The 25,213-nt window shown below is 47.5% G+C and overlaps 1 protein-coding gene across 7 annotated transcripts in view; it reads right to left on the bottom strand.

Annotated features, from left to right (window-relative positions):
- The window catches only part of AUTS2 (activator of transcription and developmental regulator AUTS2), a 1,212,852-nt gene that overhangs the window by 94,230 nt on the left and 1,093,409 nt on the right, over positions 1 to 25,213 (bottom strand). For all 7 annotated transcript variants that reach the window (XM_081558012.1, XM_081558014.1, XM_081558015.1 and 4 more), the window contains exon 6: positions 2,576 to 2,627. In XM_081558012.1, coding sequence (XP_081414138.1) covers positions 2,576 to 2,627 — 52 coding nt within the window. The remainder of the gene's footprint in view (positions 1 to 2,575; positions 2,628 to 25,213) is intronic.

The raw sequence follows: 25,213 nt of genomic DNA, 5'->3' as shown, positions 1-25,213 counted from the left end.
AGCCCGGTGGGGCTCCAGAGAGGGAGAGGTGATGTGTGGCTTTAAACATCTGGAGGGGAAAGCATACACGTGGCAGCTCCCCTGCACTCTTGTCCGACTGTTCAATAAGCCCAGGCTTTGAGGATTCTCCCAGCGGTGTTTGTTACCTGGTGTAAATTTGCCCTTTCTTACACGCCTTTTTATTGCTCTTGGCTAAGAATACTGGACAGAGTCGGGAGACCTGACTTGCGGGCGGGGCAGGCCGGTTTTGCAGAACTTGAACTTGATGCGCCTGAAAGCCGACAGTTCCTTGAAGGCCTTGTCAACCATCCATCCGGTAAACACTGCCACTACCCCGAGTGAAAAACAGACCCAAACCCACAGGCACATAGCAAGACTCCCTGCACCTGTCTTTTGGAACTTGTTTTCCAGATATTTAGCAGTGTGAATACTAATCCCCTTAACAAAACTGCCCCCACGCTTCCCTCCCTCCCCGCCCCACCCCCTGCTTCATCTCTTTCTCTCCAGGGAGGAGGGCGGGTGCTGGATGCCAGTCCCTCGGTTTGGCACCACCTGGATTTGCCTTGATTCCGGCTCTTGTCATTCATGTTACCAACAGGAATTAGCATAAGGCGTTAAGGAGAAACTCTGGAGGAGCCAAGAAAGGCCATTTTAATGGAAATAAGGGGCAAAGGAATAATCTGCCATCAACTAAAATGCTTATTTGTGTATGGTTTCCCAAGCAAAGCTTAGGGGAAAAAAAAATAAGAAAGCCTGTGTTGATTTTAGTGTACACAAAGAAACCTTAATCCTTTCAAGGCAACTAAATCACCCCCAGAAAAGCAGCTCAGAAGAAAGGCACCCTGTCAGAAGGAAGACTATTCACAACCAAATAGATGCCACAAATCACACTCTGTAAGTACACAAAAATAAGAATGTGGGAGACGTTCGATTGGAAAGGGGGCAGGGGGGCGTGGGGTGGGGGGGAGCAGGAGAGAAGACGCAGAGGGAGGGAGAGGGAGGAGGGGTCACGCGCGGCTGCTTACCACCCACCCCTCCTCCTGGGCGCCTTTCAGCCCCTTGAGGGCAGCCGGGCCTCAATGCAGGCCCCAGAGCCAACTCTCAGGCCAGGGCTGGCTGATCCCAGAGAGGGGACACACATTCCAGAGCTTTCCCAGCGAGCTGGCAAAAGACAGACACAGTCACGTGGGCCGCAGGGGCCCTGCGGAAGGGGGTGGGCGGGTGTCACTGAAACGGAGCACCTCCTTTTGAGGACCTCAGGCCCGACTTAGGGTCCTCCTCCTCCTGTCTTACAGGGACCCATGACCATCTACCGTCCTCTTCCCTTGTCAAAATGAGCAATAAACAATTGCACATTTTCCCATACGAGCCCTGTATGCTATGAACTGCAACGTACCTTCTTTTATTGGGCTTTTAGCATTATGGACAACAAATTTACACAAACTTTCAGTCCATCAAAATATACGATGAAATATAAAACTAGAATACTCCATTATGCAATAAAAAAAGATAAAATTCAATATGACAATAATTCTGGGAGTAACAGCAATCACATAAGCATGCACACCTCCAGGGAACGCTAAACATAATGTACTATTTAAAATTGCAGTTGGTTCGAATCCTAAAATAATCGGGGAGCTCAAAATAACTGCACTTTGGAATGTGTCTGACTAACCAGCTAGCAAAAACACTAGCCAAGGCCACTGGAGAATGTGGACATGGTTTCAAATATCACTTCGTGAAGGCCCAACCCTGTTCAAGCTAGCTGGTGTGATCCATGTCACACAGAAGGTGACCAGGATGGGAAGCATACATTCTGCATTTAGCAATTACGATGCAAACATCACGTTCTACAGCAAAGAGGAAGGGATCAAAGAGTTTACATAATTTATACCTTTCAAAGAATATATCTTTGCAAAAACCTGGTATTAGAAATTCCCTTAAATTTCATTATTTCCAACAATACTGCAACCGATGAAAACTGCCCAGAAACCTATTGGTAGTGATTTAAGATACGTTTCCCCTTAATGTACTGCAATATCATTAGCTTCTCTCAGTCTCTATTGCAGTTTGGAAGAAATTAATGGAATAGCACGTATTTAAATTTTGCCCTCTTGCTCGTTTATTAACTTCACAGAAAGCCCACAGCAGAGTAAGGCTTGGTTTATGACCATAATCCTGTGAATACTAAACATGTACTGATTATTAGAGTCTGCAGTACAAACCAGCTATTTATCGTTCTCCAACTGCTGGGTAGTTGATAACTAACAATAAAGTTAAGGCATCTTGAGAATGATTATTCTTCATGATCACTTCCTACATTAAATGAAAGTCATAGAGACGTAGTCACTTCTTAGGCAAATCAATTTAAATAAGAATTCAATGTGTTCTTTTACAATAAACTGTTTTGGGATACATCACGAAAGCACAGATTCTGTCTCAAGCAAAAATATAAATTATGAACTGGAGCTCCAGAATGGTAAGGGATGACCATTGTTCTTTCTGCTTTCAGTCAAGGCAAAGAAAACAGAACAAATAGGAAAATAAGCTACTGCTCAGATTTATGGGTTCTTACCTTTGTTTACAATAACAGTATTGAAGAGTTTTTCAGAGCTGGCATCTGAGGCCTGCAACACAAGAATGGGGGGAAAAGCGTTATCATTGTCATGAATACTGTCGTCACTATCATCATTACTGTTATTTTAAATCAATTTACTCCATTTTTGAAAAGCCTGAAAAGGAAAGCAGTTATTTCCCCCAATCCTCCATAAGGTGGTGCTGGTTGACTATATGAGGCAGACCTGCAGTGCAGCTATTTGCTAAGGGGGAAAAAAATCTGATTTTAAAAATGTGTCCTTATTAGACATATTATCTGTGCAAAACATATTTCTATGAGATGATACACAAAGCAATTCAGCTCATTCATATAATGATTTTGCAATTTCATTGACAGATCATTATTTTGTAAACGGTTACTTTTTTTCACATTTGCAGACATGCCTGTTTTTCAATTTTCTCTCAGAAACCAGAAATGCCTATTATTTAACACTAAGCCTCTCCTCACTAAAAAGTGTTGTCCAGCACTCCCTGAAATTCGTTTTTAAAGATTTATCTGATGACCCCGAGGTCCTTGTCCCCTGTGGTAACCAGGACGACCTTGGTATTGAAATGAAACCCAGCTGACCTGCCCAACACGCCGACACTATATACGCTGTCAACATTATTTCCTTTCCATTTTCTAGAAATCATGTCTGCTAATTATTACAGCGGCTCCAGGAAAGTGAAATAAGCCTGTTTAAACAGCAAGAGTAAAGCCAGTTTAAATTATACACTAATGTTCTGGAAAATCAACATAAAGTCGGTTTGGAGGAAAATGCTATGACGTTTGAGAAGCACCGTACTTCTACAGTGAGAAAAATTTAAAAAAAAACTTAAAAATTAAGCAGCTCCATTATGGAATAATTTGATAATGTATCTGCATTTAAAGTTATAATGGTTTTATTTATGCTATTTTTGCTACCCAACCTTGTAAGAAATCATTGATTTTCACACTTTACACACAGAAATGTATGTTTTGACAAAGCAAAGCATAGACTGGTGAATAAATCTAGAAAAAAATATAGGAAATAGAAGGGGGGAGAATCTGAAATACAATATATTCAGACTCTGGAGCTGGCTTTTGGGGACAAAGAAGATACTCAATTTAGTCTTTTTGTGCTATGTTGACAAAGATGAGACATTCCTTATATCTTAAGCAAACAAGCTCTAGTTCTCAATGTAAGTGATACAGAAAGACATAAAATATTGTTACTATGACTATTTCCTCTTTTATTTTAATTCTAATCTTCCTACTGTAAGGGTGGTTCTGAAGATTAATAGATCAAGAAAAAAATGAATGTACGTGCAAAACAAGTGCTGAACTACATACACTTATACATAAGCAGTTTAAAATAAAATAAATCCTAGATAGATGCTTCCTTTTATTTTGCATCAATAAAAAATATGCCAAGGGCCTTCCTGCCATTTTAAATTAAATAAAATTGCTTATCATAGTAGCTTTTTATAAAAATAAACCACCAAAAAAGTGCTGCATGGAGGGGAAAACAAGCTATGCATGAAACAAATCAAGAATATTGAGGTATAAAAGCAAAAATCACAGAAACAGTTGTCCTATTGTAACATTTAGTGAGATTTCTAGGAACACGAGTTTCCCAGCTAAAAACTTGGAGCAAAGAGCATTTCACCATTACTTGATGAAAAAGTGTCTCGTCAAATTAGAATGGCTATGTTAAATTCATGGCTTAAACTACAGCTGATATTTTTAAAAAGAAAAAAGGGGAGAGGCTGTTAATTAAATCAGTTTGCCATAATGCAATAACCTTTGCAGATTTGAGGACTACCTATTAAAATGAGTCTCACTGGGCCAAAGCACCACAGAAACAAAGTATTGTATCATCAATACAAAAAACACCTGGTGAGGAGAGAAGGCTCCTGATCCAGCTTTTATTTGCACTTGGGGTGTGTGTGTGTGAGAGAAGGAGGGAGAGATCAAACAGGACAGAAGCTGGAGGTGAAGAGGCCCTTTGGCTGGCTTGCAAACCCTCCTTGGGGTTGCTACCCTCACGTCAGCTCCACATCATATTCTCAAGTAGCCAGTTTAGTGATTCTTATGTCTGAAGCGAACTTAGAGGATGTGATTATTATGATGCCATCCAGTAAGTTATTAAGGAAATGAGTCTGACAGGATATTCCAAACGACTTAGGAGTAATGTTCTCTAATAAAAGCTTTTCCAGCCCTTTAATTTTCTGATACATGTCACAAAGCCCTTTTGCAGCTGGGGAGGGGTGGGGGTGGGAGTCTCAGAGAGGCCTCTGTGGAAAAACACCCCAAAGAAAATGACGGTGGGACTTCGGTGAATCAGATAAATGAACTGGAGCCCTTTTTCTCCCGTCCAGGTGGTTACAACTATGGCGGACCACAGTCCTGAAAAGTCAGAAAAGAGCTTCTCCACCAAAGTCTTAAGCTGGAACTACAAGGAAATGCTCTGCTTTTTTCTCCATGAACTTTCAAATGTGACTTGCGCTCTAAAGTATTTGTGCAAATTTGTGGTTTCTTGGATCTTAATCTTAGTTTTCTTTTTGTTTTTAAGGGAAAAGTCTGGAGTTCTTTATATTACCTGGACCTTTCTCCTGATTTTTTTTTTTTTTTTTTAATCAGGGACGACTAATGGAAACCTGGTGAGCCAAGAGGTAGCTGGCGAGCACAGCTTTTGCGTCTCTCCTCTCTCAACACGGGGCACCTTTACATACTTAAGATCTTTAGATTTCGCTCGCCATTTCGCTTTCATCCCTCTCACTCGGTTTTGGGAGAGCCAGGGCGTGTAGCCGCTATATCTAAAAATGATAGAAAAAAACCCAAAGCTCTCTTTTGACTGCTTTTTATTTGGGGGAGGGGGATGGAAATAGATTAAAAAAAGAAACACTGAAAAATGACTCGACGCTGTACCTGTTTAAAGAAAAGTTAAACTAGTCAAACAGATTTAAGAAAGGAACACAGAGAATGAGGAAAACGAATAAAAGCCTTCAGAGTAGACACGGGCGGGACGCGGCCGCTCCGGTTCGAGGTCCATCTTAATTCCCTTCGGCCTCGGATCTCGGGGACGGCCCCCGCACCGGCACGAGGAGCGGATCTCCAACAAGAAAAGAGAAACATCCTCGAAACTTAAGCGCGAGTTCTTTGCCCAACTGCCGCGATTCCGAGCCCAGATCTCCTTTCGTTTCCCTTGGCACCGCGTGCGGGCAGAATCCCGACCTCGGCGAGGGGAAGAGCTACCCGGGGAACCGGTGGCCAGCGCAGCGCCTAGGTCTCCAGCCCGAGCGGGCGCTGGCCCAGCCCCAGCCGGAGGCAGGCGGAGCCCCTCGGGGCGGGTGGCGCCGGGGTGGCTCGGGTCCCCGGGCACCACGGCGCAGCTCCGGCCGCCCGAGCCCGGAGGGCCAGGGGTGGAAAGTACAAAGGCGGGCGCCCGAGCCGCGGAGGGAGGGCAGGCGGGCGGCCGGGCAGGAGGGAGGAGGGGTGGGTGGCGGCGGGGGGCTCGGGCGCGCCAGACGCAAGGAGCCCGCCCGCCCCTGCCACCCCTGCCCGGCCGCTGCAACAAAAGACCCCCGACTCCCTTCCGACCGCGGGCGCCAAGCAAGGGAGCCGCGCGCCTCCAGGGCTGCATTACCTGGTCGCCAAGGGTTAAGCGGTCCTGTCAGCCCCAAGTTCATGGTTTGGTTCCAAAGCAAGGCTCGCGGTGGGGGGATCGTTAGAGAACAGGGGGGAAATCAGCCAAACACGAAGAGAAAACGCCCAACTCCGACCGGGCTCGGTCCGCGCGGGTCTCAGCTCCTTTCTCGGCGAAAGTCTGCAAGCGGGTGCACGCGAACCAAATCCCAACGAGCGGTGGCTCCGGGGCGGCCGAGCGCCCGCGCCGCGCGCACATCCAGCGTGGCCGAGGCCAGGCGGGCGGTCGGCGGGCGGCCGGGAGGGAGCGCCCGGCCTGCGTTCGCCCAGCTGCCTCCCGGCTGCTCCTGCAGCACGCGGGGCCGGCGGGGACTCGAGGGGCGTCCCGGGCGAGGCGGAGAGAAGCGGCCCAAGCCGCGGCCTCGGCGCGCGGAGCTAAGAGCGAGGCAGCGGCGGCGGCGACAGGACAAAGGAGACCATGTGCGGAGGGGAGGAGGGAGAGGGAGGAGGAGTGCGCGCGGCGGCGGTGGCGGCTTCTCCCCGGCGGTCGCCTAGGGCTCCCCGACTGCCGCTCCCGCCTGTCTAGCCGCCCCGCGGGCCGACCGGTCCCGGTCCCGCCGCCGCGGCGCTGGAGGAGATGCTCCGGGAGTCCTTATTCGGGGCCGATCTCTCCGGCGCGCGGCGCGGGCGGCGCTGCAGGGTTCGGGGCGCTGGGAGGGCTGCGCGGGGCCCGCGGCGACTCCCGGCTGGAGCTCGCGGGCGGGCAGGCGGGCGGCAAGCGCCCGGGGCTGGCTCGGCTCCGGCCCGCGCTCCGGTCGCGGGCGCCTGCCTTTCCCGCCGGCTCGCCGCTCAAGTGAACTCCATCGGCGGCTGCCGCCGGCGCCGCGAGCTCCCTGGCTGGACTGGTGGCGGGCGGGGGCGGCGGCGGCACGGGGGCCCCTGGCTCCGGACTTCGCTCCCCGACTGCGCCGAGCGCGCCTGCTCCAGACGCTCGCAGCTCTCGGAGCAGGACTTCCTCGGCGCGCAGAGCCCGAGCCGCCGGTGCCACCGCCCCTCCTCCGTCCCGCCCCGCGCGCCCCGCCCCTCGCCGCCCCTCCTCTCGGCCCCGGCGCCGGGTCGGCCCCGCGGGGGCGCAGTCCCCGGGTGCGACATCGACAGCTGTTGCTGCTCCCCCCGCGACTCGGGCCGAGGTCCCCACGGCCGCCTTCCTGGCGGGCGGGCGCGGCGGGAACTGCAACGCCCCGCGCCCTCCCCGCAGTTGTCGCTTCCAATACTGCGCCGCGGCTGGGGAAGGCCACTAGGCCCGCGGTCTAGGCCGGTCACGTCGGTAAAGAGCAGGCTCTCTGGGTGGTTCCGAGGGCTCGATGAGCAAGTGATGTAGGTAAACCGCCTGGCACACAGTAGGTGCTCAAGAGTAATAAGTCCACTGTTGAAAACGGAGGGGGGCGGGGTGGTCAGAGTCTAGTATTAGGAAAAAAAGGTCTTAATCCAACCTTATCTCCACCTGATCAAAGGCTGGGCTGCAGTTTGTTCGGTCTCAAAGATAACAGTGCATAGCGTGGCAGTCCACAAATCATCCCCCCACCTTACTTCAAACCCACTGGCATTTATACCCTCCCCTCAACCAAAGCTTCCAGGTGGCTCAGTGGTAAAGAATCCACCTGCCAATGCAGCAGATGCAGGTTCCATTCCTGGGTCAAGAAGATCCCCTGGAGAAGGAAATGGCAACCTACTCCAGTATTCTTGCCTGGGAATCCCCATGGACAGAGGAGCCTAGTGGGCTATCCTCCACCGGTGGCAAAGAGATGAACACGCTGAACAAGTGAGAGCGACATCAACAAATGTGGAGAGGGTTTCCGCCAACAAATGCAGGAAAAGGACTGAAGCAATGCCACAGACTAGCTGTGCAAGGATGAACATTTATCATCACTGTGTTCTCTGGGGCCTGGGGTGGGGAGAGGGGCTGAATGATCACAAACTTGGCCCCTGGTGGATTCCTCTGAGCAACACACTCCCACCAAAGCGCCCGTGTGTCCAGTCTAGCGGGCCCCTGGGTAGGATTTTGGCCTTCTTTATTCACTGTCCCAATCACAGAGTCCCTGAAAGAGTACCAGGCCATACACAAGGGGTGAGGAGACCCCTCTGCAAACACCTGGAGGTTTCATTCCACCCCAGATGCTTGGCAGGGGTCCCTCCTTGGTGCACAGGAAAACGGCTGAGATTTCCCCAGCACAAGGCAGAAAGGCAAGCAAGGCCAAGGCTGCACCTGGGAGGAAGTTCCAGCATGCATACAGGAGCCACGTGAGGTGAGAGAGCTCCTGACCGCCCTTCATTGCCACCCTCAGCCGGAGTGCGGCTGGGAAGAGGTAGGGACGGGGCTGGGAGAGATGTACATGCCATCCAAATGACACGGAGAGGGTTTCAAGCAGTCACACCCATTTGAAGGCATGTTGAACTCCATCCCAGCTTCCCTTCTTTGAAGTTGAATATCCATCACAGTTTGATTTCATGGCACTCTTGAAAAACCTCTCAAGGGGAAAAAAGTGGGTACTTGCTGTATGGCATACATTTTTTTCCCCCTTTAACTTCCAAATACAATTAATTTGGGAAATAAGAGGCACTGTCTCTCTCGCTTCACAACGCCCTTCAAACCCAACTATGTGGTGTTTTTGAAAAAAAAATTTTTTTTTTCCTTAAAAGATAGATCATAGAGATTTTTCTCTACCCTGACTCCCAGAGTAATCAGAAGGAAAGATGTCTCCGAAGGTGTGAGTCTGGGGTTGACTTACAAGATGCGTCAAAAACCAGCTGAAGCCTTCAAGCCAGAGGGTATTTATTCTGAAGCTGTGGGTACAATACCAAGAGAACTCAAAGGTAAACATTAAATTTTCAAGAAAAGACATTTAAATGTTTTTTTGGGGAGCAACCAAAATGGGACTGTTTTCCTGTCTTGCTCACTAATAAAATCAACATTAACGGGGAAGAAAAGGCCTCAGCTCCTGCCTGGTCCCCTACAGGGTAAACTGAGACCCACAAATAGCACCAGGCATCTTCGCTGACCAACTCAAGCCACCACTTAGCCCTGTAAAGTGCTGTCATTGGGCCACGCAGCTGACACTTGCCATGCCCTGCAATCGACTGTCATCTCTGATTATGAGGGATCAGACTTCAGACGAAAGCCTGGGACTGATCTGCATGTGTCTCTGGGTCCTGATGGTCTACAATCGGGAGGAACCACTGAGAGTTGAGCCTCTAGAGAACCCCCAGACTGGACCTCTGCACCACTACGTCCATATTAACCCCGCCATGTCCATATTAACCCCGCCAGTGCCCTGCTGCAGCCCCTACCCTGCCACTTTGTTTCATTCTCAGCCTCTCACTAGACCCAGGAATGGGCCCACTCTGATTGGGATCCAAGTTGCTCTATCCCCCTCCTCTCTGGCAGGGAGGAAAGCAATGTCAAAACTGGAAGGGAGTAGCTAGAGGGACAGCATCAGAAGTAGAAAGAAGGAAGCAAAAAAAAAAAAAAAGGGTCATCCACACACTGAGTGATGGATCTGGTCAGAGATCTGACTTGCAAGAATCTAGAAGATTTATTATGTTTTTCCCTTAGCTTCCCTTTATTGGAATTTTAATCTACAAAGTCAAAGGCTGGCAGCTACCCTGTCTGTTATATTTAGAAGGTTTAACACACTGAGCACTAATGGCTTCTTAATGTCACCTTCAACCTCTGAACCAGATCTAAGAAGGGCAAGTCTCACAAAGGGGAGGCCCTGACTCGAAGCAGATAGTAAGATTATGGATTCAATGGTCTTTCAGGGGTTAGATGATTTCAGAAACGACAATTTTTTTTTCTTGGTCACGCCACACGGCTTGTAGTATCTTGGTTCCCCAATCAGGGATTGAACCTGGGCTGCAGCACTGAAAGCCTGGAATCCTAACCACCAGGCCACCAGGGAACTCCCAACAACCAAAAAATATACAACCAAAAATCTTAGGAAGCCACCTCCCTGGTGGCTGAGATGGTAAAGAATCTGCCTGCAATGCAGGAGACCTCGGTTTGATCCCTGGGTGGTAAAGATCCCCTGGAGAAGGGAATGGCTACCCACTTAGGTATTCTTGCCTGGAGAATCCTATGCACAGAGAAGCCTAGAGGGCTACAGTCCAAGGGGTCAAAAAGGGTCAAACATGACTGAGCCACTAAACCACAACACACACACACACACTTAGGCAAGTCTATGATTAACCAGCAAAAAAATTTTTACAAGCTAAATTGAAATATGGAGACTTCCTCATGAATTCTCAAACTATATCTAAAGACAAACTAGGAAGTTCTTCTAAATCATTCTAAAATGGCAGTTAAAGCTTAAAATATGAAATTTGATTCAACTTGTATCACAAACTACCAGACTGAGACTAAATATTTTTTGATAAAATATTTCTTACAAATTCTGGTTTTCTGTCAAGTACTTTATATAGAAAAAGTGCATTAATTTTGAGGTGTTCTCCCTCACAAATATAACTTCAGTCACTCCCTAAAAGAACACATGCTGAGTGATTCTTGGGGTGGTGTAAAGGAAGAGGAAGTCTTTACAAAAATTCCCTCCAGTTTTTCTGTTAAATTACGTACTTTGAAAAGACTAGGAAAGAGGAGTGATAACATATGAGTTTTGTGTCTCAACTAGCCTTGGAAAAGACGTCACCCCACCTGCCTTACTTCTGTGTCTCCTAGAGGCTTGATCTTTTCAAATTCTAAAGTTTTTCAAGCGTTAAAAATACAAGTTTCTATTTGTTCTTTGGGGAGAGGTTAAGAGCCAGCATCTGGCCTCCATCATGACCTTGTCATTTCTAAGCCAGGAGACCCTGGGCAAAGCTCTTCTCTCTCCCAGCTCAGCTTCCTCACCTGTAGAATGAGGTGACAGTAGTATCTATCCTTTATAGAGCTGTTGTCAGTAACAGCCCCCCAGCACGTAGTAAGCAGGGTATATGTGTTGGCTACAGTAATTGAAGATGACATTCTTGGGGCTTCCTTGGTGGGAAAGAATCCGCCTGCCAATGCAGGAGACATGGGATGGGTTCGATCTCTGATCCAGGAAGACCCCACGTGCCTTGGAGCAACTGGGTCCATTCCCCACAACTATTGGGCCTGTGCTCTAGAGCTCGGGAGCCTCAACTACTGAACCCACGTGCTACAGACTACTGAAGCCTGCGTGCCTGGAGCCCGTGCTCTGCAACAAGAGAAGCCACTGCAGTGAGAAGCCTGCACACCACAACTACAGAGTAGCCCCTGTGCACAGCAACGAAGACTCAGTGCAGCCAAAAATAAATGAAGAAAATTATTTAAAAAAAATTAATACTCTCTACTTCAGAGACCAACAAAATAAGAGTATCTTCTGGTATGGCTGCAATGTGTGCAGCCATGCCTTCTATGGCATTCCCTCAATGGGGATCACAACAGTCATGATGAAAAGAGCCATGTGAACATCATAAGTGACACCAATCCCCAGGAGTGGTGACAGTGGTTTGCACCATCTGTACTAGAGCAGCGAACCCCACTTTCATACAGGCTTTACTGTCAATGGTTCCACTAGATAAGGCCCGAACCTGGCTACAGATTACTGTATAGCCTGGGCCACATAATAATGTGGGAGGGGCGGGAATCACGTGGATCTTCCTGATGGATTATAAAGTCCAACCTTGGATCAAGCAAAATGTTTTCAGAGTTTGCAAGGCTCTAAGATGTGATCAACTTCCTAAGGGTAAGGGCGTCGATTTCTTCAAACAGAAAATAGCAGGCATCCCATTGATGTCATCTTGACACATTAAACTGACATTTCCGGTTTAAACAGGCTCACAAACACAATACTGGAAAGCACCCAAACTCCAAATAAATAAATAAACAAACAAACAGGCACAGTTTTGTCTCTAACCATGCAAGTGGTTTCTTATTGGTGCAGAAGCGTGTTGTCGGTTCTCATTCCTTTTCTCGGTGCAGGAGAACCACCACCTTAATTTGGTTTTGAACTCGATCCTACAAGGACTGTGTCTCTGCATCTCTGTTCAGGCCAGTCATGGCAGTGGCAGAAGGGACAGACGTGTGTCTGGAGATAGGGGTCGAGGCTTTATTATCTATCTGGGAGGGTTTAATGGGAGCCCGTTCCCTGTGATCCGCCTTCTGTCTGAACCCACCTGGCTTCTTCCGGATGTAACTCACATCTTGGGATGTGTTCACATGCTGTGTGCCCCACATGGTACCAGCATGCCTACCTCAGAAGAGGCAGGATGGGAGAGGAGGGCTGGCTGACCGAGGTTTTCCCACTCTATTGCTGAGGCTGCAGACGCCTGACAAATGTCTGGGCACCTGATGAAGTGGAGGGGGACTCAGGGCAGAAGACAGACGCTGAGAAGCCCAGAGGGACCTGCAGTTTGACTGCGCTGCCTGGGGCCTCCCTACCCAAGGCTGGCGACCAACAGCCCTGGGGGGAGAACTGAGTCAACAGGTTGCTCGTCAGGAAGCGGGAAACTCCCTGGGAGCAAGCTTGTCCTCCTTCCCACCTCTGCAAATTCCTGACTTTCCAAGCGGTCCAGCCCAGACATGAAAACTCTTGCAGGGTCCCAGGAATTTCTCCCATGCAGGCCAATTTATTTTGCACTAGGGATCTTGACCTCCTCCTCCAGTGATGCACAGCGAGTCAACCCTCTGTTGTTGCTCAGTCGCTCAGTCGTGTCCCACTCTTTGCAGCACACCAGGCTTCCCTGTCCTTCACTATGTCTCGTAGTTTGCGCAAACTCATGTCCATTGAGCTGATGATGCCATCCAACCATTTCATCCTCTGCCGCCCCCTTCTCGTCCTGCCCTCAATCTTTCCCAACCCTGGGTGGCCTCAAACGCCTCTGCTCTGTGCCTCGCACCCGCTCTGAACAGGCCATCTCTAAATGGCAGCCTCATTACTCATCACTCTGAAAGGAGACTGCAGTAGCTCACGTTCTTACTGCTGTAAAGCAAAAGTCTCTACCATTATATGCCTGCATTGCTACAATTGATCATGGTGCTGCAACAAGAGAGAAGTAAATAAACTGAACTGGGTTAGTTTATGACGCATACGATTGAGACGCAGGGGGGAATAAATATTTTCCGAGTGTAGAAGTCAAGAGAAAGAATTTTACTTTCAAACTTCACAGTGCACTATAAACTATAAAGGGGAAAAACTATAAGAAACCATAAAATATCTCTTACCTAGCCACCAAATCTACATTAAAGTATTAATATTCAGAAGCTGACAGTCCCACAAAGAAAGGCAATGAAAAAACAAACCAAACAACCACCCATTCAATCTCTGCTGGGGTCGCCCAGTGGAACCTTAGCTTTTCACAGAAGGGCACAAGAGCAGGACGATGGGGACCGTGCCCACCTCATGCCCACCTGGGTTTTTCATCCTTCTCCATCGGACCATTCAGCACTGAGGGCTGTTTGTGATCTGGGATCTAGAGACCTGCACTGGCTATGGAGTTCATGTTCTCTGAGGCCAGGTAGTCACCCTGTCCTAGTTACATGTTCCAATCTCCAATACCCAGCTCCTCTCACTATATCCGCACAGAAATGGGAGTGGGGTGGGGGAACCAGTGATGATTAAAATGAGAAATGTATACAAAATGTCTGCGTGAGCTAAGAGGATGGGTAGAAAAAATACGTGTAAATAAGTCAATGAAGATGACACATGGAGGAAAGTCAAGTGTTACAATGACAAGAAGATGCTTTTGGCGAGGCATGTTCTTTGGCTGTCTTTGCCTAAATTGTCCCCAATTCTGATTCTCAAGCAGGCTTACTGGATTTTATAATTCATGGTCCCTGGCCTGGGTGGTTAGGGTTGTGGGCTGGATGTTAGGAGGAGGTTGTTTCAATTCAGTCTCGATTAAGATAGCTGGTTCATCTTGAGTTGTGAGTTATATTTGCCTAAGCCTCACTTTCCTCATCTGTAAAATGGGGCTAGTAACAGTCTTCAACCCTTATAGTATGTTGTTGAAAATCTTAAATAACAAACTATGAGGCAACTTGTGCTTTTTATATACAAGGAAGACAGGTTAAGAAGGTCTGTAAACTGGATGCAGCCATTTGTGTTTGGGGGCAGCCGAGAGGTAGCTGGTCTAGTGGTTAAAAAGCACAGCTTCTGACGACAGATGCTGGACAGATTGCTCGACTTCTCTGTGCCTCAGTTTCTTCATCTGTAAAACAGGGCAGTAACAGCACATACTAATATTACAGAAGCTGCTGCGGAGGGGGTGAACGAACCACTGTGTGAAGGCCTTTGGAGAAGTGCCTTGTCTTCCCTGGCCACCAGCCGTCGATGAGTAGATGTTAGTTTGCGGAAGACTGGCTGACAGTGGCCTCTCTTAGTTTCAAAAATGGAGGTGGTCAAGCACCCACTCCTTTAGGGGATGGGCTGTAGGCTGAGGGGAGGAGGACCGAGCTGGGGGGGACGGGTCCCTCAGGACACAGTGCTGACAGGGGCCCATGTGTGCCTCAGGAGCTGGACGGGAGGGGGCCCAGCAGGAAAGGCAGTCCCTTCGGTCACCACTAGGGGCGCAGCTGTCTGTGAGTCAGCAGGCGCACTCGGGCCCTGCTAGAAAACGCTGCCGTGGCACACTGGGGTGGCTGGGGAACCAACCATGTTTCCCAGTTCTCTCTGTGAGAGGCATGTGGCCCACTTTGGACTGAGTGAGCTTCCCCAAAATTCTAACAGTTCCAGAAAGAGCAAAGGGCCCTTGAAGCCACCTGAGGTCGTTGGGTGGACGCTTGAATGATTCCCATGCATATCGAGATAGCTCATGTGGCCTCCCCCGCCCTGTGTACCATTAAACAAGTCACACCAGGCACATCATTAGAATTTCAGCTAAGTGTTGCACTGATGGGAAACTGTTTTTCTGTATCTGACTTGAGGACCCTCCTTTCTAGCTTCAGTTGGTCCCAGGGAAAGATTGTGGCTATACTAGGTGTGGGTCAGGCTCAAAATATGATTCTAATCCTCATTTCAGGGCCTTGAAATGAAAGGGCGGGAGGAAACCAACCAAGGAGCTAGTGAACCTGAGACCGGGGAAAGACAGAGGCCACAAATTATATACGCTGATGCCACTTACTGCTTCTAAGACTCAGCCTCTCAAAATACATGTTTCAATATATTTTTCAAAAATGTATACAATTATTACGTCATCTGCTCTGACATCAACCCTGTGAGGTCAACAGAGAAACAGCTCTTCTCCTCCATATTTCAGAAGAGGCAGTTGACACAGAGACTGTAAGTACGCCCTTTGGAAGTGGAGGAGTCGATGATAGCAAGGTTTCAGCAGGTACGTCCAGCCCCTTCTCCTCTGTACCGGTGTCTACTGACCACACTACTGGATGAATCTTGATTCTTCTTGGCCAAACTTGGACTTCCACATACTCCCAATGCTGAAATGTCACTTCTAGATCTAACTCAAAATAAATTCTGTATCCAAAACCTAGAGACACTTCAAGGTCCGAAGGGTCATGGTAAAGGTATTTGAGCTGTGCAAATATTACTAAGATACATAAGTAGCTTACTTGCACAGGTTTTGTCGTTTGAACGATGACTTGCAACCCATATTAAGGTAATTTGCGAAAGAAACATGAGACACGGTGGCCAGCTGCACATCGGCGATCTTTCCCTACAGCCATCTCTCTTCTCCTGGAAACATGTTACCTGAAAGCATTAATACTCTCTAGGGTACTGGAAATTCTTTTCCTCTGTTGGTACTCGTGCACCTAGCAAAGCTCTTGTGCTTTCATTTTGGTTTCATTGTGCAGTCTCCTGATGATCCAAATATTTACTTGCAGAAATTCTTGTTGGGTAACAGCAGAACATTTGCTTCTACTGTTCGGTGAATCATACAGTTGCTGGGGTACTAGGTGGAGAGCTACGAGGTCAAAGAATCCCCTTGGTTTATCTTTCCTGAAAGCATTCTTACTGACCAATGTTTCTGATTTTTTACCCTTGTTCTGGTCTTGGTTTTCCTCCCTGTCCCTTCCACACCAACAGGATGGAGCAGGAAACTAACATGGCCATTCTAGGTGCCTCCATCTCTGTGGCTTCATCAGTCAAATGGGTGTATTCTGCAAATGGTCAACTGATATACAGACGCGAGTTGCTAAGATCATTCATGGCAGTTACGTCGGTTAAGGGTAAGCCTGCATGCCTGCAAAGACCTGCTAATGGTCCTGTACAATCTCCATTTACAGACTTTTACTGCAAATTAATTAGACCAGCACTTCCTTCTGCTCAAAACTCCAGCTTCTTTGGAAGGTTTCCTTAGGGATATATATTCAAGACAATGTCTGACAGGTTATTATCTGTTTCTTGGCTCATCTCTGGACACTGTCATTCCTTTAGGGGCATCAATGTCCTTTGCAGGAATAAGTAGTAGCTTTGGAGAGCAAAGATTCAATCTCTTGAGGGCCAGGACTATGCCCTTACCCACTCTACCATCATCATTCCTCTAAACATCTTGGTACGCTCATGCCTTACATGTAATAATAGGTGGTCAATAAACAGTGTCAGAACAACATGTTAGTAAGTGAAATGACCATTTCCCTGCCAACTAAAACAGAAGAGAATAAAGGCATTGTTTCAAAAAGAAACTAATCGATAAAGTCCCTCCCACAAATTGCTGCCAGTCTAGGATTCCATAGAACATAGAAACCCACCATCATAAGGTGACCGACACAGCCCATTTAACTTGTCTTGAAAACTGAATACTCTCTCCATTCATCCCACCCTCTCCTTCCCCTCTGTGTTCACAAGTCTATTCTCTATGTCTGCATCTCCACTGCTGCCCTGCAAATAGGTTCATCAGTACCATCTTTCTAGACTCCATGTAGCATGGAAACATATACACTACCATATGTAAAACAGACAGCCAGTGGGAATTTGCTGTATGACTCAGGGAGCTCAAATTGGTGCTCCAGGACAACCTAGAGGCAGGGATGGGGTGGGAAGTGGGAAGAAGGCTCAAGAGGGAGGGGACATATGTATACCGATGGCTGATTCATGTTGGTGCATGGCAGAAACAACACAATATTGTAAAGCAATTATCCTTCAATTAGAAAAAAATACAGAGAAAATTAATTACCAATACCACATCGACCACTGAGGCTGCCATTCTTCCATGGAAGGTGGAGCTCAAGCTCTCGACCCTGGAATCTAGGCTGGCTGTGTAACTGTTTGGACCAACAAAATGTGGAGGAAGTGATGCTCTGGAACTTCAGAGCTTGTTAAGGTAGTAAGAAGAACGTCTTCAGGTGTTAAGAAGGTCTGGCAGCTTCTGTTTCCTTCCTCTTGGAACCCAGACACCATGTCGTGAGGAAGCTCAAGCAGTGACGCAAAGGGGAGAATTCAAACCAGGGAACCAAGGATTTAGGTGAGCTCCCAGCCAAACGCCATTAACAATCTGCCAGCCTCTTGGGAGTGGCTCCTCCAGCCCCAGTTGAGCTCGCCTCAGCTGATGCCACGTTCATCAGAGAGAAACTATCATGCCCAAACTGCAAAACTGTAAGCAAATAAATCACTGTTACGTTTTCAGCTCTTAAATTTGTAGTTTGTTACAAAGCAATTGGTAATGGACACAACCATCTAAGTCAGCGCCAACGTTCAGAAAAAGGAAGAAGAACACAGGCCAGGATGAGACATGGCGTGAGCATCACCTTTGTGTTCTGGCCTCTGCAAGGGAATGGCCAGGACCTTGAATTCAGGGAAAGAACCCTACTGAAACAGAGATAAATAGCAGCAACCGAAAAATCCAAAAGTCAGAAAAATCACTGTCAAATCAAGGCAAAGTTTTCTATTTGATAAAGCAGAAGAAAACTTAACATGACAATGTTAATGAAAGAATAAATCTGATCTCTCCCTTTCCTTTCAGAGGCTGTGACTGTTTGCAAAACCAGAAAGTCTTTAGTAATCCCCGCTCTTATCTAAAACAGATTGCAGTTTTAAGCACAGCCTCGTGAAACTGAAGGTTCAAAGGAACCTGAAGCCGCATTAGCATAAAATCTGGAATTCTCATTTCCACCAAATGCACAGCTGCCATCTGACAGCTCTGCTGTGATTTCAGTTTCAAATAGAAACTGAAAGTAGCTGAGGTGGCGTGGGCCACAGGCTCCGTGCTTCCCATGCTGGCTCCCTCCCCGCGCTCACACATTCGAGGGAGTCTCAGAGGTGCACCCAAAAACTTTGGTGATGATGCAAGAACCCCCGATGTGGCAACCCACCCGACAAGACTACTAGGGGGAAGCTCCAAAGCCAAGGACGGGCTTTTCAGTAAGGAGGGCTGGGGGTTGCCCATATATAATATGAGTACTTGGCTAATATTATTAGAAGTGCTAAATATTTTTAAAGTAAATTCCCACCAAGCTGCTAGGACTGAGTGGGTAGGGGAGGCAGAGCACCCTTTCCCGGGTTCTGCATTATAAATGCCAAGAAACCCACACTCCACACGCTCACATTTAAATGCCAGCAGGTATGCTGCCTCACTTTCATGATTCACTTAACACCCTCTCACTTTCTCCTGAGGCCATGACAACTCTAAGCAACTACATTTTAATTCTGGAAAACCCAAGGCGGGGCGTTGATTTGCCTGCTGCTGAAATACCATCACCTCTGGGATAAAAAGTTACACCTCTTTGTATAGGGAAGGGGGGAAAAAGCTCAGATGTGTCTGATTCCCTTGAGGAATACACACGCTGTAAAAGGAGGTTCCTACCCCCCGGTAGAGAGGGTGGATTTGCCCAGAGCATCCCAAACTTCCTCCTCTGATCCTCTGCACAAATTCAAGTGACAGCTGGTGGGGCAGCGCACGCAGCACATGAAAAGCTGGCTGCAGTGCCCAGGGAGCAAGAGGCAAGGCCCCCGCCTCCTTCCCCACTTGCCTCCCACTGCCCGCCGGGTCCTCCGTCCACCAAGCCCCACTCCCAGCCATCTGCTCCTGGGCCAGGGTGTGGGTGTTAATGTAACATCCATCCTCACCAATGCAAGTGATGGGGATGGGGCCTGGGTGCGGTCCAAGCATCCTGGGCCCAGAGGCTCACGGGAGGTGAGGGTGGTGGTCCTTCAGCCGCTCGCTTCCCCCCGGGTTTGCGCCTCCTTACAAGTTCCTCTACTGTTAGTGTACAACTTTTCATATTCTCCAGGAGGAAAAAAAAAAAAATGTAGTGAGCATCTGGTATTTACACAGAATCTTAGAGGGAGTTGACGGATTTAATTACAAGTGTTAGTAAAACAGGCAAGTTGTAGCCAGGCTTTCAAATAGCCACTCGCCTACAAGGAACAAGACCTACCTTTGTGCTGCGGGTGAAGAATGCAATTTATTTTCCTAGCGATGAGTTTTCCTGGAGAGGGGGAGGTTGGTGAAAACACAGTTGCTGGCTGGGAGCTTTTACGTAAATTTATGATGTCCTTCTTATACAAAGATCAAGCCGCAAACAACATTCAACTCGGCTGTGTGCGCAAAGTTGTTTTTCCAGCCCCACTAGTGGTGATGGATGGATTTTCTCTGTTACCAGCGCTCAGTGAGAGTCAACAACGTGTATTTATGAAATGACTGGTGGGTTTAAAGGTACAACATAAGGCCAGGAAAACGATTACAAATAACTAGCCTATGTGAGGATTAGAGAAATGAGCTGATCGTCATTGGCAGCAGTCTCTGGTGAGTTTGAAAAACTGCTTGAGGGCCACTGTGGGTCATTACGGGTCAGGTCAGGTGCTGAAAAACGCTGTACTGGATTAACAAAGTCAGGAGCCCTGGGTGTTAGAACATGCCCACAGCACCTGGCTGCAGCTTTTAATAAGGAACTGAACCTTCGGTACCAATAAAATGCATACAGGTTGGGATGGGATGAATCATCTCCTCTCTCTCTCTTGCTCTTCTCCATATATATAAGGTCTTATGATTGTCCTTGATCTAATATCTAGATTATAAACAGAGAACAGTCTCTGTGCCAGAAAGCAGTATTTTCCTCTTTCTGTTTTCTTGGTGGTTCCGTTATTAATTTCTAAGGAGGGCACACTGTTTGACATACCTTTTCTGGGGCGCACCACTCTCTTGGAATTGCCTGATAGACCAGCGAAATGTCAGCAGTATGCTAAGCTTTGCATTTCATCGTTCCAACTGGTAAAGTACCGTTTAACTTTCTCATCAAAACAGTCGAGGCTCAAGTGGGCCTCTTTAGCGCTGTGCCTCTATCACTTGGTACCCGGGCTCATTAAACCCGTTTGCCAGCTTTGCGTTTTAAAAGCAAAATCAAAAGGGTTAATGTGTCATCATGCTCTCTTTAATCTGAAATCCACAGGGCAAGGACTTCAGAAAGGAAATAAAAAACCACATACCCTCTCCTTAACCGCCTCCCGCCCCCGTCAGACACACACACACACACATACACACACATCAGAGCACTGCTCGACTGGAAGCTGGCCTTTGTCTTCCTCAGACCATTCTGAGCCAAGGCAATGTGCACACCACATTGGGAATCAATTTAATCATTTCTGACTTCTCAACAATCAAATAAAACAATAAATAGCCTGAACTGGGCTTGAAGGGGAAGAGGACCACATGTATTTCCTCTCAGGACTTTTTTTAAACATGAAAGTTTGGCTTGAAAAGAACTTATTGCACAGACACACGTGGCCTCAATAGGATAGATCTTTAACCGATGAGACGGATTCCAGATTCAGGCACACAATATCAGGATTTAAGTCCTCAGAATTCGGTAATGGAAAGTTTGGGTCACATTAAGGACTGTAGGATCCAGGGATAAGATTTAGTTTTGAATTAACCTCTCGGGCAGCCTGAGCTCTCCCCCTCAGAAGCACCATATGTCTCCAATTCTACATTGTTCCTTCTCTCCTGGCACTTCCCATTTGATGGACTAGAAAATTCCTGGCTTTAAACCACTTCCCTGAGTATTCATTGTTGACTCTTGCCCTGAGAATTACTCTTTAAAAAAAAAAAAGAAAGAAAGAAAAGCTCTTTTAAAATAGTTTCTGACTTTTTATTTTGAAAAATCTCAAACTTATAGAAAAGAGAAAAGGATGGTATAAATAATACCGAAGCCCCTTCATTTATATTGCTTGATTGGTAACATGTTACCCACATCAACTTTATCTCTTGACACTCTTGAACTGTATTAAGATACACATGGGACTTCCCTGGTGGTCCAGTGGTTAAGACCTCCGTCTTCCAATGCAAGGGGTGTGAATTTGATCCCTGGTTGGGGAGCTAAGATTCCCACATGATGTGCAGCCAAAAAAGGGGGGAAAAAAAGATACCACTCTAAACCAATACTGACCATTCTCCCACTAAGAACAATCAGTCAATTAAACATAAAGAAAGAAATTGCTTTGGACAAGATGAATCTAAAACACTGTAAGAAACAGCCAGACCGAGGGTCAGAAGCTCAGAACTGGAACACAAGAGCGAGGCTCAGAATCAGAGATTAGGTGGGGGCGTCCTCCACAAAGAGAGGAAGCGATGTGATCACCAAGAGCAAACTACGGAATGGGAAGAAACAGAACTGAGGACAACAGCCAGACAGCATCCATGCCTCCTGGGTCAGGGAGGGCACACGTGGAAGGGAGAATAAAAGAACATCTCCCTGTAGAACCAAGGAAGGGCACACGTCTCAGGACAGGGAGGGCAGATTCAAAAATGGCCCAAGGCTTTAGAGATTCTGGAGCACGAGGACTGAGGAAAGACAGATGGACAGAGGAAGTACAGACTGTTTTTGAGGAGTGTAAGGGAGAAGGACTGGAAAGAAATAGAAAAGGGCACGTTTAGGCCATGAGTCTGTGTTCAGCTATCTGGAGAGAGGGCTGAAGCCTGGTGTCCTTTAAAATACCGAGTGCAACTGAACACACCCTTATGTACTACCTCTTTCCTCATGTACATATGCATCCCTGCGCGGGGAGATATATAGATACACACACATGTATACGTATGATTTTCTATATGTATTTCATGTATATTTTTAATAAAGAGGAGTCATTTATGTCAAATCAGTAGTAAACTATTCACATGTCATATAATACTTTACATTCATAGACCGTTTTGTCCATGAAATGTAAATGAAAGCATAAAGACAAAGAAACTGTGATAGCAGTGCAGAAGTTTTAAAATGTGGCTGCAAAGGAAACAATGGTGGTGGTGGTTTAGTCGCTAAGTCATGTCCGACTCTTGCGACCCCATGGACTATAGCCTGCCAGGCTCCTCTGTCCATGGGATTCTCCAGGCAAGAATACTGGAGTGGGTTGCCATTTCCTTCTCCAGGGAATCTTCCCAACCCAGGATTCGAACCCAAGTCTCCTGCATTGCAGGCAGATTCTTTACCGACTGAGCTACAAGGGGAGCCAAAGGAAACAACGAACAAATTGAAAAGATAACCCACAGAATGGGAGAAAACATTTGTAAATGATGTGACTGACAAGGGGATTAGTCTGCAAAATTTACGAACAGCTTAAGATGCTTAATGGCATCAAAACAAACAACCCAATAGAAAAATGGGCAGAAGACCTAAATAGACATTTCTCCAAAGAAGACATACAGGTGGCCAGCAGGCACATGAAAAGATGTTCAACATCGCTAATTATTAGAGAAATGCAAATCAAACTACAATGAGATATCATCTCGCACCAGTCAGAATGGCCATCATCAAAAAAATCCACAAACAATAAATGCTGGAGAGGGTGTGGAGAGAAGGGAACCTTCCTACACTGTTGGTGGGGATGTAAATTGGCGCAGCCACCATGGAGAACAGTATGGAGGTTCCCTGAAAAGCTTTACATCATATGACCCTGCAACCCCACTCCTGGGCCTATATCCAGAGAAAAGCATGGTACACGCACCCCAGTTCATTGCAGCAGTGTTTATGATAGCTAAGTCGTGGAAGCAACCTAAATATCCATCAACAGAGAAATGGATAAAGAAAATGGGGTACATATGTATGTGGAATATTACTCAGCCATTAAAAACAATGAAATAATGCCATCTGCAGTAACATGGATGGAATTAGAGACTGTCATCCTGAATGAATAAGTCATACAGTGAAGAAGCAACATTGTATGGCATCCTTTATATGTGGAATATAAAAAGAAATGATACAAATGAATTTACAAAACAGAAATAGACTCACCGTCTTAGAGAACCCAACTTACTTACAGTTGCCGGTGGGGAAAGGATGGCGGGGGGGCGGGGAGAGGGATAATTAGGGAGTTTGGGATGGACATGTAGACACCGGTGTATTTAAAATGGACAACCAACAAGGACCTACCGTATAGCACAGGGAACTCTGCTCAATGTTATGTGGCAGCCTGCATGGGAGGGGAGTTTGGGGGAGAATGGATACATGTATATATATGTGTGGCCGAGTCCCTTTGCTGTTCATCTGAAACTATCACAACATTGTTAATCAGCTCTGTGTGTGTGTGTGCACGCGCACTCAGTTGTGTCCAACTATCTGTGACCCCACGGATTCCAGGCTCCTCTGTCCATGGGATTTCCCAGGCAAGAATACTGGAGTGGGTTGCCATCTCCTACTCCAGGGGAATCTTCCCGACCCAGGGATCGAACCTGTGTCTCTTGTGCTCTCCTGCATTGGCAGGCGGGTTCTCTACTGCTGTGCCGTGTGTTAATCAGCTATATCCCAATACAAAATAAAAAGTTTAAAAAATCACGGCTGCACCTGCGTGGACACTCTCGCATGGAGAAGTTGGTCTCCATCCCTTCCCTGTGGCTCCTGCCCTCCGTCTCCTGGATGCTCACATTCTGGACGTGCCCTCTCAGGAGAGGCCGCCCAGAAGCCAGCTGCTTTCTGTGGAGAGTGACCGGCCACGTGGGCAGAGCCTGTGCAGGTGGCTTGGTGGGTGGACCAGCCCAGCCCAGCTCGTCTGAGTCATCCGCGCCCAGGCACAGGACATGTGAGTGAAGACATCTCTGGCTGATTCTTGCTTTCAGACACTCCAAGCCACCCAGACATTGTGGAGCAGAGACAAGCCCTTCCTGCCACATCCTGTCCACATTCCTGATGAGCTGAATCTGGGAGCGGAACAGGGCTTGGTTGTTTTCCACCACTAGGTCTGGGGGTAGAGAGCCGGCACAAACTTGAGTGTGGGTTTCCTGCTTTGCTGCTGCCTTTCAGGTTGTTCATTTCAGAAGCTGCGTCCCTGACTGGGTGGCGAGCGGGGGGCGGGGAGTGGGGGCAAGAGGGGTTGGTTAACTGGAGCCTTGTTGGCGGCACAGGCCACACCTGAGATGGGGCGAGACGCTCAAGAACGGGGTGTGGGTGCGCTCAGTTGCTTCAGTCGTGTCCGACTCTTTGCGACCCTAAGGACCGTAGCCTCGTCAGGTTCCTCTGTTCATGGGATTCTCTAGGCAAGAACTCTGGAGTGGGTTGCTATCTATGCCCTCCTCCAAGGGATCTTCCCGACCCAGGGATCGAGCCTGCATCTCCCATGTTTTCTGCATGGCAGGCAGATTCTTCACTGCTGAGCCACCAGGGAATTTCAAGAACTGGAAATTCCCAATTGGAATTGTGGGGTGTAGGGGATGTATCAAGTCATATACCAGGAGCTCTTACTATGTCACTTTTAAGAGACTCCACAAGCCCAGAAACTAAAAAAAAAAAAAATCACCAACACCAAAAAAACTTGATAAATATTTTCCATAACAAAACACAATTGGTTGCAATGGGATTCCGCTCTGTTCCTCATTAGTTACCCTTCACTTGTCAGACAAGCTCCATATCTCACTGAAATCCATGGTGGATTCTTTATAGTTGGCTGGGAAATGTGACTATACATTTCCTTTGTAATGCATGCTTTCTTGAGCCTGCTTTTAAATCTAGAGTGCATGCTTTGCTCCCCTTTCCCACAGGAGAAGGAGCTTCAGCTTCCAATGAGAGGTAAAAGCAGGTCACAGCGGCCGTCTCTGAAG

This window comes from Giraffa tippelskirchi, chromosome 13 (assembly GCF_054371585.1).
Source record: "Giraffa tippelskirchi isolate mGirTip1 chromosome 13, T2T-mGirTip1v1.2.pri, whole genome shotgun sequence".
Taxonomy (NCBI): Eukaryota; Metazoa; Chordata; class Mammalia; order Artiodactyla; family Giraffidae; genus Giraffa; species Giraffa tippelskirchi.
The sequence above is the reverse complement of the archived record's forward strand: the minus strand, read 5'-3'. Positions and strand labels throughout refer to the sequence as shown.